Source organism: Cavenderia fasciculata (assembly GCF_000203815.1).
Source record: "Cavenderia fasciculata unplaced genomic scaffold Scf_ET2XIPL01CNAVH-3, whole genome shotgun sequence".
In the NCBI taxonomy this organism is placed as follows: Eukaryota; Evosea; class Eumycetozoa; order Acytosteliales; family Cavenderiaceae; genus Cavenderia; species Cavenderia fasciculata.
Window position 1 is genome coordinate 326379 of NW_004457723.1, and position 12071 is coordinate 338449.

The window sequence follows — 12071 nt, forward strand, 5'->3', positions numbered from 1 at the left end:
GATGAGATGATCGGCGACTTGTCGGTTTTGGACATCCATCCTATATTTTTCTCTTTTTTTCGTTTGTCGTCAAATGAGGTTTGCTGCCTTTTGATCATTTATTGTACTACTACAACGACAAACAAGCAATCATTCAAACATCCTTCCATCCCTCTTCTTTTCCTCTTCTACTTGAATCCATTCAAAAATGGCGTCGGTAGTGGACAAAGAAATAGATCGTCTTGGTCAGGTGATGCACAGTTGCCAAACTCGGATCAGAGACATTAGAGCTCAATACAACGATGCCATCAGAAAAGCACAGAAACAACAACCACAGACCTCTGCAACAACCAAGCTCGTTCAAGATCTAGAGATTAGAAAGAAAGCTTTGTTAGATGCTGAAACATTAAAGAACAGAGAATGCATTAGACAAAGAAATATATTGATCAACACTCCTGTTAAGAAAACAACTCCTCCTCCTCCTCCTCCTCCTCTTGTTAAGAAACCAACTCCTCCTGTTGTAAAAGCTGTTCCACTTCCACCGGTGGTTCAACCTCCACCACCACAACATAGTAACCTTCAAACACTATTATCAAGATCTCAGACGATTGAAGCAAAGATATTGCAATTAAAGTCGGAAAGAAAGAAAATTCCATCCAAGAGTCCAAGTGATACGGATGAAAAGAAGGCAATGCTCAAAAGCAAGAGAAAGGCTGTTTCAAAACAACTGAGAAACCATAGAGCTGATTTAAGGGATTTAACAGTTCAAATTGAAAAGTTAAAATCAACTACCATTGTCCAGTCACCTGTTGCTGCTGCTAAACCTGCACCGGCACCGGCAACAGCTCTCAAACACATGCCAACATTACCACCTGCCAAGCCAGCAGCAGCAGCAGTCGTCACAGTGGCCAAACCCATACCAACATTACCACCTTCCAAACCAGCAGCAGCAGCAGCAGCCGTCACAGTTGTTGCTCCTCTTCCACTCACAACTCAACTTCAAAAAGTAAACAATGAAATGAGAAATATCTATCAACAGATTAGAACGGCTCAACTGGCATCGGCCAATGCAATCGCTCAACTCAAAACAAATTTGGCCAATGTACCTCAATCCGATCCAAACCGAAACAAACTCAGAAGAGATTTGGAGGAAAGGATAAGGGTAATCCGTCGTGATACACAAGACCAACTTTCCAAATTATATGATGAAAAGAACTACCTCAAAAAAACAAAAGCAATTTTAAAAAGAGGTCCAAGTTCTGTTGGAGGATCAACCCCTACTAGTGTTCCACTTGCTCCTTATAGACCATCACAAAAACAAATAGATTATATTAATTGTATTGGTAAAAATGTATGTATATTTTTCAAAAAAAACAAACAAATATCTCTATCAATTATTTTTTTTTTTCTTAACTCTCTCTCTCTCTCTTTGTCTCTTGATTTATTTAATTATTTAGGCAGGACAAATTATAGATTTAATTTTATTATGCCAACCAAAGAGAATAGGATTTTTGTCACATTATCTTGTACCTTTTAGTTACAAGGATGAAAGAACACATGGAGAATATATACAAGATATGGTACCTTTGATGTTTGAAGAATTACGTACTCAAATCACACAGGAATGTGAAGAAAATGGTGTAGAGATTAGAGATAATGGTGAGATGGATTATATAAGAATTAAGACAATGCCAATCTCTATTGACATTTTGGCTGAAACACGTGACAATGTTGAAGGAGTTTGTTTAAAATTTTGTCAACGACTCAACGATCCCGATCAGGCATTGTTTCAATCGGATCTCATGTTACTTGTAATTAAAGAAGGTGTAAAGAGACCAGTTCATGTGTTTGGGTTGGTGGACAGTGCAGTCACTGATAGAAAGAACCCATCCTTAAAGAGATACTCTATACGTATCTTGGAGGATCAAACCAACTACCCTCATACAACCGAGTTTATCGATGCATTGTATGACATTAAAAAGAGTAAAGGAAAGGTACATATTGCTCGTATATCCAACCTTACAACCTTTCAAAGAGAATACAATGCCATTCAAAGGTTTATATCACATTCATTGGGTCCCCTTATCCTCACACCCGAACAATACCTTGAAAACAAAAAACCTTCACCTAGTTATGCAATCCCAAAACGATTACAAGATAAATTACCTTTAAATCCTTCTCAAATGATTGCAATCAAACAATGTATGATTCAAGATGAATTAACTTTAATTCAAGGTATGTCAAACAAAAAAAAAAAAGATAGTTATTAAATATTAATATTATTTTTTATTTATTTTAATAGGACCACCTGGAACAGGTAAAACAACAACTATTCTTAGTTTACTTGGTATATATCATAGTATATTGCCTCCACAATGCCAAATATTGGTTTGTGCGCCAAGTAATACTGCAGTTGATGAAATTGGTATTAGATTTTTGCGCGATGGATTAGTTTCTGAAGAAGAGGAAAATGAAAGACCTGGTGCAGTTCGTTTGGGAAGTAGATTGGAAGTGATCAATGAAAAGTTACATCCAATTTGTACAAGCAGGATTGATGATCTAAAGAGAAGAATCATGATGATTCGAAGTGCCAGAATCGTCCTTTCAACATTATCTGGATCTGCATCAACCATGCTAGCAAAGGCTGGGTGTAGACCATCGATCATTATTGTAGACGAGTCTACTCAATCGTGTGAACCATCAACTTTGATTCCACTGCTCAGAAATTTCAGATCAAAGGTTATTTTAATTGGTGATCCAAAACAACTTCCACCAACTGTATTCTCTGATATTTCTAGTAGATTCAATTATGATGTGTCGTTGTTTGAAAGATTATCAAATTATCTTCCCGTTCATATGCTCGATACACAATATCGTATGCATCCATCCATTTCAAAGTTCCCATCCGATCAATTCTATCAAGCAAAATTAAAGGATGGTGAAAATGTAGTCAAATACAGTAATTCATTTTACAATGATAAAAAGTATGGACCAATTAATTTTTATCATATTCCAGATTCTCAAGAAGATACAACTATTGGTAAATCTATCAAAAATAATTTGGAAATTAAATTGGTTTATGTTTTATTAAAAAAATTGGTATGCAAACAAAATCAAACAAACAAACAACAAAGTTAAATATTTAATTATTTATTTATTTATTTATTTATTTTTATTTTGATTTCTTAGGTACAAGAATATCCAGAAGTTAAAAAAATGAGTGTTGGTATTATTACACCATATAAATTACAAAAGAAAGAATTGTTGGAAGCAAAAGGAGCATTTAATGAAAAGATGGATGTTGTTGTAAATACCGTCGATGGCTTCCAAGGTGCTGAAAAGGATATTATTATATTCTCTTGTGTAAGAAACAAAAAGATTGGATTCCTTCGTGATACTCGTCGTATCAATGTCGGTATTACTCGTGCGAGAAGAGCTATCTATGTGGTTGGTTATTCTTCACTTTTGGAACAAGATCCAAATTGGGGTGCCTACCTTCGTTTTATCAAGGACAGGATTGGAAAATATGTTACAATCGATTCCAAAGGTATCGAGGTACTCCAAGAACAAGTTAGACAACATGATCTTAGACATCCAGAAGGTCTAATCGTTGCCACTAAAGAGGAATTTGAAGAAATTAAAGAATTTTATGATTCCAACGATGATAGAATATTCCATGATATTAGTGATGGTGAAGATGATCACGATGATGATGAAGATGATGAAGATGAAAAAGATGAAGAGGACCAACAACAAACCACCATTCAAGAATCTTCACTCTTTGCATCATTGTTAAGTTCATTCAAATCATTGACATTATTTGCAAGTAATAGTGATGATGACAACTCTATTTCGACACGTAATGCAGAGATGGTTAAAGTGGTTGAAGAAAATCTTATAAAGTATCATGGATTACAAGATATTAGATTGACACCAGAGACCAAACTTCAATTAAAGGAAACCAGAAGAAACATTTGGAAAAAGTTAAGAGAGTTGATCAAGAAGCAAAATCTAGACACTACCAAAACAAATTCAACATTTAATCCTTTCCTTGGTGTTGAAGATCATAGACATATGAATCATTACTTGGTAATGTTGTGTCACGAAAAGAGATGTAAAAATGTTTTTGTCAAGAATACCAGTTGGATGGCTCTCCAACTTTATTGTGCCGCCTCATTCCCAGAATGTAATGTCAAACCATACGGATCATTTGTCAATGGTATTCAATTGGAATCAAGTGATCTTGATGTTTGCTTCTCTACAAGAGAAGATATGAAAACAGCTCAAGGTATTAAATTAATGTTAAGAGTTGCTATTTGTATTAAAAGATGTAAGTAAAAGTAAAAGTCAAACAAATGAAATAATATATTAACTTTCCATTCTTTTTCTTTTTTTTTTTTTAAGTCAAAACATTTTAAATTGGAGAAAATTATACAATTTTCAAGAGTACCAATTTTAAAGTTTACAGATACATTACATAATATATCATATGATATGTGTTTTAATAATAGATTAGCTATTGGTAATTCATTATTAATTCAATCCTATGCGAATATGGATCCAAGAGCCAAACAACTCATGTTGCTTGTCAAGTATTGGTCATCGCAAAAGGATATCAATGATGCAAGTGTTGGTACACTTTCATCATACAGTTGGTTGAATATGGTTGTTTTCTATTTACAAACCATTCAACCACCTGTTCTCCCATCGTTGCAACAAATAGACTCATCTACTCCACCCAATAGGTTGGTTAGAAGTGTTGTTGATGGATGGAAATTTTTGGATCCAAAAATGACAGGATTCGACTCAAAGAATACAATGACAGTGTTTCAATTGTTGTATGGATTCTTTAGTTTTTATTCCAAGTTTAATTTCTCCAATTTGCTCATCTCTATTCGTTTGGGTAAACCAACCAACATTAGAATGGCATCAAAGGAATACTTGGATCATCATCATAAACGTCATATTTGCATCGAAGATCCATTTGAAACTAGTCATAATCCAGCAGCATCTGTTGGTCGGGTTGCATTTGATGTCATTGTCTATGAAATCATTGCAATGGAAACAAGATTAAAATCAATGTTGGGTCGTACTCCAATTAAAATTGAATATGATCATTTATTCTCCCAATCATCTTTGATGAAATTTTGTTCAAACAATAAGAAATAACCGTAATCTTAATAATTTATGGTCATTATTATTATTTCTTGGTTGACCGATTTTTTTTTTTTTTTTCAAAAAATAAATAAATAAATAAACAAATAATAATAATCTTTTAAAATCTAATATAATAATTTCTTTCGTTCGTTTTTTATTTATAATTTTAAATAATAGTATAAATTAAATTTTGGTTTGGGGAATTAATTTTTCTTTTTTAAATTAATTGTCTATAAACTTTTTGTTTTGGGCTAGATGAATAGCTTTTTGAAATGACCTTTGATGAATTACTACATTGGTGTGATACTTGTAATTGAATGTGATGTTGTTGTGGTTGTCTTTTTCTTTTGTGTTGCAAGGTGTTTACCAGATAGAGTTGGACCAATTTCTTGCAAGATGAACATGAATTTTTGTTTTGGATGGTATGCGAGGCTTTGTTTGAACAAACAGTTGATGGTTCAGATGAAATGACCGATGGTGCGGCAATACATGATGATGGAATATCGATAAAATCAAAATGTAAATCTCCAGAAATATCCAATGGTGGAGGGTAAAATACATTATTATTGTCGGTAGTAGTATTATTATTATTTTCGGACATGATTGATAATTTTGTAAAGATTTGTTGACAGACTTTAGACATTTTTTCTAATTTATATAAATATTATTATTTTGATTATTATTATATATAATTATTATTTTTACAATCCGAATATATAGATATATAAATATATATTGAGTAAAGGGAGGGAAATAGTTAAAAAAAAATTTTGTTTTGTTGGGGAAGGAGAAAATAGAAAGAAGAATGATTGATAGATTTATATAATATAGTAGTAGTAGTAGTAGTAGGTATATTATATATAAATATATTTAATTTCCTTTGTTTTAAATTGGAAAGCAGTAGGTTGCCTGATTGTGTATATATATATAAATATTATAATAAAAAAAAGAATATATATGTATGTATGAAGTGGCGGTGGTGGTAGGGGTACTTTCAAAGAGAGTATGTGTGTGGAAAAACCCTATTTAATGATAAGTATGGTTCGTAGGAGGGTGAGTGGGTATGGTTTGGTTTATTTTATGTTGAATTATTGATCAAGGTGGTGTATAGTGAGAGTAAGAGGAGGATGGGTTTAGAGTAGTGGTGCAACTGGGGGGTGATGGAGAAGAAAAAGATGGTACGGTAGGGAGTAGACCAAAAAAGTGTTATATAGAATGTTGACTTGATAAAAATAGAAACTAGTCAGGGTTTGGTTCCTTAATGAATGATGTGATACTTGATTGTTATATCGACAACTTGATGGTGGGTTGTATATATAAATGTGTATGTGGTTATTATTGATGATGAAATGATGATAGTAGTAGTTGTTGTTGTTGTTGTTGTTGTTGTTGTTGTTGTTGTTGTTGTTGTTGTTGTTGTTGTTGTTGTTGTTGTTGTTGTTGTGTTGTTGTTGTTGTTGTTGTAGTAGGTTCTCTTTAAAGACAGGAGGGGTGGTTGGAATGAAACAAATAAATATATTAAATATTTGGAATTTGTTAATAATATTATTTTGGTTGTTGCTGAGAGATGATTATTTTATATGATTGATGTTACAATTGTAGTAGTAGTAATAGTTGTAATAGTAGTAGTAGTTGTAATAAGTTGTAGAATGTATTCAAATGATTTGATTTACAATTAAAATCTAAAATGTTAATGCTCTATTTATATTCATGTGTTATGAATTGATGGATTTCGTATGTGTATATTAAATTACTCATCACCATTTCCAGTATGTGATATATGTCTTTGGATGAATGTGTGGTGGTGGTGGTGTTGGTGTGTGTGTTGTTTAAACGGTCAACCTTTATCCAACAATCCATCAAAAAAACAAAACATCCATCAAATAATTGATGTTGGTTGCTCGTCGTGCACACACACAGAGGTTCAATCCCAATATTATTTGGTCTGAGAAAACGAGTGTACAAGAGTGGATATGGAGGATGTATGATAGATTGACAAGAAGAAGATGAATGACAACCGACAACAGTGTCACGACTGTCCATCTACCATCTAGTATCGTCGATTATTATCATCTACCAAAGTTGTTGTTGTTGTTAAAAACAGTTGTTTTTGTGCTCATCAACAACAACATGTTGATTATGAGAATGTAGTGAGTAAAAGAAAGAAAGTAGATTTGAATAATAAAGATTTGTAAAACAACGGTTGAGTATAATAATACTAATTTGTAAAAAGCACATTCACTCCTCCTCTGTACAAACATATTATTGGATAATAGATGGTGGGAGATGACCTACTATTACATTGAGATGGGGGGTATGTAGCACAAGTTGAACAAAAACAATACAACAAGATGTTCCATTTTACAATTACTATCTATCCACTTTTTTTTTTTCTTTTCATCCCATCCCATCCTATCCTATCCATCCTATCCCATTCTTTTATCATTTTACCACAACGAATACCGCCATCTGTTTACCATTTGTCCTATCAATTTTGGTAGTACAAAGAGAGAGATGGGAATTAATTAGATACGAATTACCCAAAATTGATCCGAGCAAAAAAATTGCTGCTACCACCGTTGTTGAAGACTACCACGGATTCTCCCCTGTTTGTTAACTAATTTTTACTTGTAAAATCTACATTCCCATGTTTTATCGTTTCCCAACCGTTATTCCTGTTTATGTCAAGGTAGATAGAGATGAAAATTATAATTTGACTATGGAAAAAAAAAATGGTACTACCTTTTTTTTTTTGGATGAATAATTGATTGATCCATATAATATTATAATATTATTATTTTGCTTTATTTGTTGTTGATGTGTGTGGGTGGAGTGGTTGGTTAGTTTGTCTGCTATTGGTGATTGATGGGCTTACGAAACCCATCAACTTTTTATATTATTATTATTATTTTAATCCTTCAATATCTCATCTAATCCCATGCTGCCATGAATATTCATTTCATTGTGTGCGATGTGTGCATTGGCATTGATGATGATGATGATGATGATGAAGAAAACTTAAGATTTTTTGATTGTAAAAAATGAATCAAGAGTTGATTGCTTGGTGGCAGTTGTTGAAATGGTTGGTTTTGGTTTGGAGAGTTGAGATGATTTCCATTCATCGTATTGTTGATCTTTTTGTCTTTTAATTAATTTTTTCTCTTCTTCTATACTCATTTTACCATCTTTGTTTATGATTGGTAATTGTTGACTTTGGGATGTTGTTGTTGTTGTTTCTTTATCATTGTCAATATCAATTACAAATGAATCTTGGTTTGAATGAGTTGTTGTCGTTGTTTGGTCGATTGGTTGTTGTTGTTGTTGTTGTTGTTGTTCATTATTATTTGTCAATTCTGGTGAAATTTGATTAGAAATTGAAAATGGTGGTAGATTGATACTATTATTCTCATCATTATTATTATTATTATTATTATTAAATGTTATTGATTTGTTGGTAGGTGATCTAGGTGATACTTTTGTTGGTGATTGTGGTGATACTTTGGTTGGCGATTTAGACACACCTACACCTATTCCAACTCCAGCTCCAACTCCAACTCTTTTTGGTGATTTCTTTCCAGAGTTTAGAGACAATTTAACTGTTTTTGGCACTTTGATGGGAGCTTCACTGCCTTGATAACAAGTGCTTGTAATGCTATTGACAATGTTTTGGAATTGTTGTTGCGATATCTTGCTAAAAGATGCCAACTTTGGTACATCTATTGTAATGTCGTTTTGTTGGGTCATGACGTAAAAGGCGGCCGATGTATACTCTGCGTTCTCAAAATCAACGTATTGTCTTTGTAACTCTTCAATGCCTGCCAACAACTTTTGCCTGTACAGACCTAATAGATTCTCTGTCTGTTCAATCAATTCTGGTAATTTAAATTCATTTGCAATATCTGTCACAGATAAATGTCTCCTATAATATTAAATAAATACACATTAGTACAAGTGCACTCGGACAATGAATATTAATAATCACTTCTATGTCGACATACTTTATATCTAATGCATTTTGAACAGATCTAACAGCACCAAAAAAGAATGTTTCATTCGATCCTGTTGAATCTATCAATGCCTTGACAAGATCATCATTTACTAATTGTGTTTTTCTAATAATAATAATAATAATAGTGATGGTTCATTCAACCATTATTGTTGTGTTAATCAACCCAATCATCATTCTCTCTCATCTCTCTCTCTCTCTCTCTCTCTCTTTCTATCTATCTATCTAATATATCTCTCTTACGATTGAAGGGATAATAATAAACATGCAGCAGGCCTACAAACCTCACCTTGTCCAAGATTTCTAATCTTTAATACACTCTTTCTGTACAACTCCTTTGCATAGCTGATTACTTTGTTTTGATGACCTAAATGGAGGTTATCTGCTATTGTATCTATTTGATTTTGCATATACTTATACTACTAGTAGTGTTGGGGGTGGATATATAGTGTATTGGGATTGATGAAGATTCACCAATCAATCAATGTTTCATCAATCCATCAGACAGATTGGGTGAATGCTTGCAAAATTGAATCGTCCTCCAACTGCAAACTCATAAGAAACAGATTTATCATCACACGACTGTGAACTAACCCATAAAGCAAAAGAGTATAGTCACACGCAAGGGTGAGCTCTTTTAATTGGTTTCGGGCAGCAGTTAGTGATTCTTCACTCAATTTGCTCGATACGGAGGGATATGCAGTCGCAAGTTCTTATCGCCTTTTACTATGAGAACCCGTGTTTATCCCTCATTAACGTGTCTATCTCATTTTTGTGAGGAGTTGATACTCCTAACCCCCCAAAACCCCCTAATATTAATTTAAATGACAAAATACAAACTATCTGATTTAATCATAAGACTTCATTTCATGTCTTGATGTTCACTTGCACAGACATTTCTTTACATTCTTGTTCTTGAAATAATGCGGATATGGTTGATATAGATAATAGAAATCAACAATTACAAAAGTTATTATTACAAGATGAAAGAAGTGAAGATAGCATCAATAACGATGATTCGTCGTCAAATAGAATGATCACATGGTCGTGGGTTGCCAAACAACTAGTCAAAGTGTTATTGAATCATTCAGAAGGGATCATGGTCATGTATCTGAATTGAAAAGATAGTATGTTGTACATTAAATTTTTATAATTTATAATTTATATAAAGATTTAGTACTAAAGTTTTATGGTTTTATTATTATAGATAAACAACTTATTATAATATTTTCAAGTCTTAATTATTAATATTTATTGGTAGGTACAGTCATTTCATTTCATTTCATTCCATTCTTTGACAAAGAATATTATAAATATACATTTATAAAAAAATGATAGACAAAACTATATTAAAAACTACAAATATTTTAACAGAGTTGGAAGAATTGAAACAAACTTTTCAAAATGATTTAAAAGAATTAAAGGAAGAGATTGATGAATTGGAGAAAAGAAAAAGGGAAATGGTCGATTTCCAATCGGTTCTTGATACGAGTTTAATTGCTGATCCAATCACACTCAATATCGGTGGTGCATCATTTCAAACCTCAAAGGCTACTTTAACCAAAGTTAAAGGATCCTATTTTGATGCAATGTTCTCCGGTTTCAATAATATTAAATCTTTGGAACCAAATTCTTTTTTCATCGATAGGTATGTAATTATACTTTTCTTCTTTTTTTTTTTTTTTTTTTGATTTATTAAAAATAATTAATTAATTATCTTTCTTTTTAAATCACTTGTTTAAAGAGATGGAACCAATTTTAGACACATTTTAAATTTTCTAAGAGATGAAGACTATGGTAGAATCCCAGTAAAGGTTAGAAGTGATGTCGATATTGAAATGAAATTCTATGGATTGACAAAGACATCGGAATGCTCTTTTTTAGATTCAGTTCAATTTAAGATCATCAGGGAATGGCTACCAAAGAAGAAATTTAAATTATTATATTCTGTAAGTATTTAAATTCCCTTTTGAACTACCTTTTTATCCTATTAATATCGATCTATTAACATGTTAACAATTAGGGTTCTAGAGATGGTTTTGAAAGCAAAACCTTTCACAACAAGTGTGATGGTAAAGGTCCAACATTGTCAATTATAATGAACGATGATGGAGATGTTTTTGGTGGATTTAAAAAGGAGAATTGGACAGGTAATTCCATTAAAACGGGTCCATCATCTTTTCTTTTTAGTATTGTCAGCCAAAACCAAACAAAACCATCTATGTTTAGTCCAAAAGATATGAAAGAAACCTCTGAGTTTACTATTCTCCCATTAGATAATGTTGGTATCATTTTTGGTGATGATGGTTGGGGTATCGATCTTTACATTGCCGACAAGTCCAACACCAACAAAGATAGTTTTATTGACCTTGGAAAGACATTCAATTCTAGTCCCCTCTTCAATTCAAAAAAGATTAACTTTAAAGTTTCAGATATCCAAGTATTTAGTGCTACAAAGAATTAGAGGCCCTAGGGATTTTACATTTTATTATATATATTTATAAATAAATTGTAAAAAAGTTAATATTTATATATTTATTTTTTGTTGTATTAGATTAAATTGTATGAATCTTTTTACATAAACTAGTATGACAATCAAATACAACATTGTAACCATAGTTGAGATGTAGTTTTACAAAAGTCTTTCCAAACTTTGAAAAAGTGATACAACAAGATAAAATCAAACATCTGACAATCACATGAACCAATAGTTATGACGAGACAGCAAAGATCAAATCAAGTAAATCACTGATCAGTCTCAAAATTGATGGTAAGTAGTGGCAATATTCAATTCGGGAATCCAATATTCAATATTTATTATCCAACTTTCATTTTTTATTCAATTTATAGCTAACAATAAGGATCTTTTAAAGCAATCTATACAGCATTGATAGAATGTCACAGTTATACAAAACTTAAATATCTTTAT

At 32.2% G+C, this 12071-nt stretch overlaps 6 protein-coding genes across 6 annotated transcripts; 3 read left to right on the top strand and 3 right to left on the bottom strand.

Moving 5' to 3' along the window:
- Positions 1–187: 187 nt before the first annotated feature.
- On the top strand, positions 188–5148 carry DFA_06964 (Regulator of nonsense transcripts; the record flags this gene model as incomplete). The annotated part of the gene is given in 6 exon segments (XM_004358150.1): positions 188–1330; positions 1437–2214; positions 2282–3078; positions 3169–4267; positions 4287–4309; positions 4384–5148. The coding sequence occupies 6 exon segments, from the start codon at positions 188–190 to the stop codon at positions 5146–5148; spliced, it is 4605 nt and encodes a 1534-aa protein (XP_004358207.1).
- A 205-nt stretch (positions 5149–5353) lies between these two features.
- DFA_06965 (uncharacterized protein) lies at positions 5354–5779 on the bottom strand (the record flags this gene model as incomplete). Its single annotated transcript, XM_004358151.1, has 1 exon — positions 5354–5779. The coding sequence occupies one exon, from the start codon at positions 5777–5779 to the stop codon at positions 5354–5356; it is 426 nt and encodes a 141-aa protein (XP_004358208.1).
- Positions 5780–6471: 692 nt separating this feature from the next.
- Positions 6472–7785, bottom strand: DFA_06966 (uncharacterized protein; the record flags this gene model as incomplete). The annotated part of the gene is made up of 2 exons (XM_004358152.1): positions 6472–6610; positions 7778–7785. 2 exons carry the CDS (start codon positions 7783–7785, stop codon positions 6472–6474), a joined length of 147 nt encoding a protein of 48 aa, XP_004358209.1.
- Positions 7786–8154: 369 nt separating this feature from the next.
- orcF (origin recognition complex subunit 6) lies at positions 8155–9552 on the bottom strand (the record flags this gene model as incomplete). Its single annotated transcript, XM_004358153.1, has 3 exons — positions 8155–9055; positions 9078–9248; positions 9386–9552. 3 exons carry the CDS (start codon positions 9550–9552, stop codon positions 8155–8157), a joined length of 1239 nt encoding a protein of 412 aa, XP_004358210.1.
- Positions 9553–10073: 521 nt separating this feature from the next.
- Positions 10074–10353, top strand: DFA_06968 (uncharacterized protein; the record flags this gene model as incomplete). Its single annotated transcript, XM_004358154.1, has 2 exons — positions 10074–10249; positions 10350–10353. The coding sequence occupies 2 exons, from the start codon at positions 10074–10076 to the stop codon at positions 10351–10353; spliced, it is 180 nt and encodes a 59-aa protein (XP_004358211.1).
- A 120-nt stretch (positions 10354–10473) lies between these two features.
- DFA_06969 (uncharacterized protein) lies at positions 10474–12033 on the top strand (the record flags this gene model as incomplete). The annotated part of the gene is made up of 6 exons (XM_004358155.1): positions 10474–10790; positions 10926–11091; positions 11166–11582; positions 11697–11728; positions 11854–11912; positions 11993–12033. 6 exons carry the CDS (start codon positions 10474–10476, stop codon positions 12031–12033), a joined length of 1032 nt encoding a protein of 343 aa, XP_004358212.1.
- Positions 12034–12071: the final 38 nt, after the last annotated feature.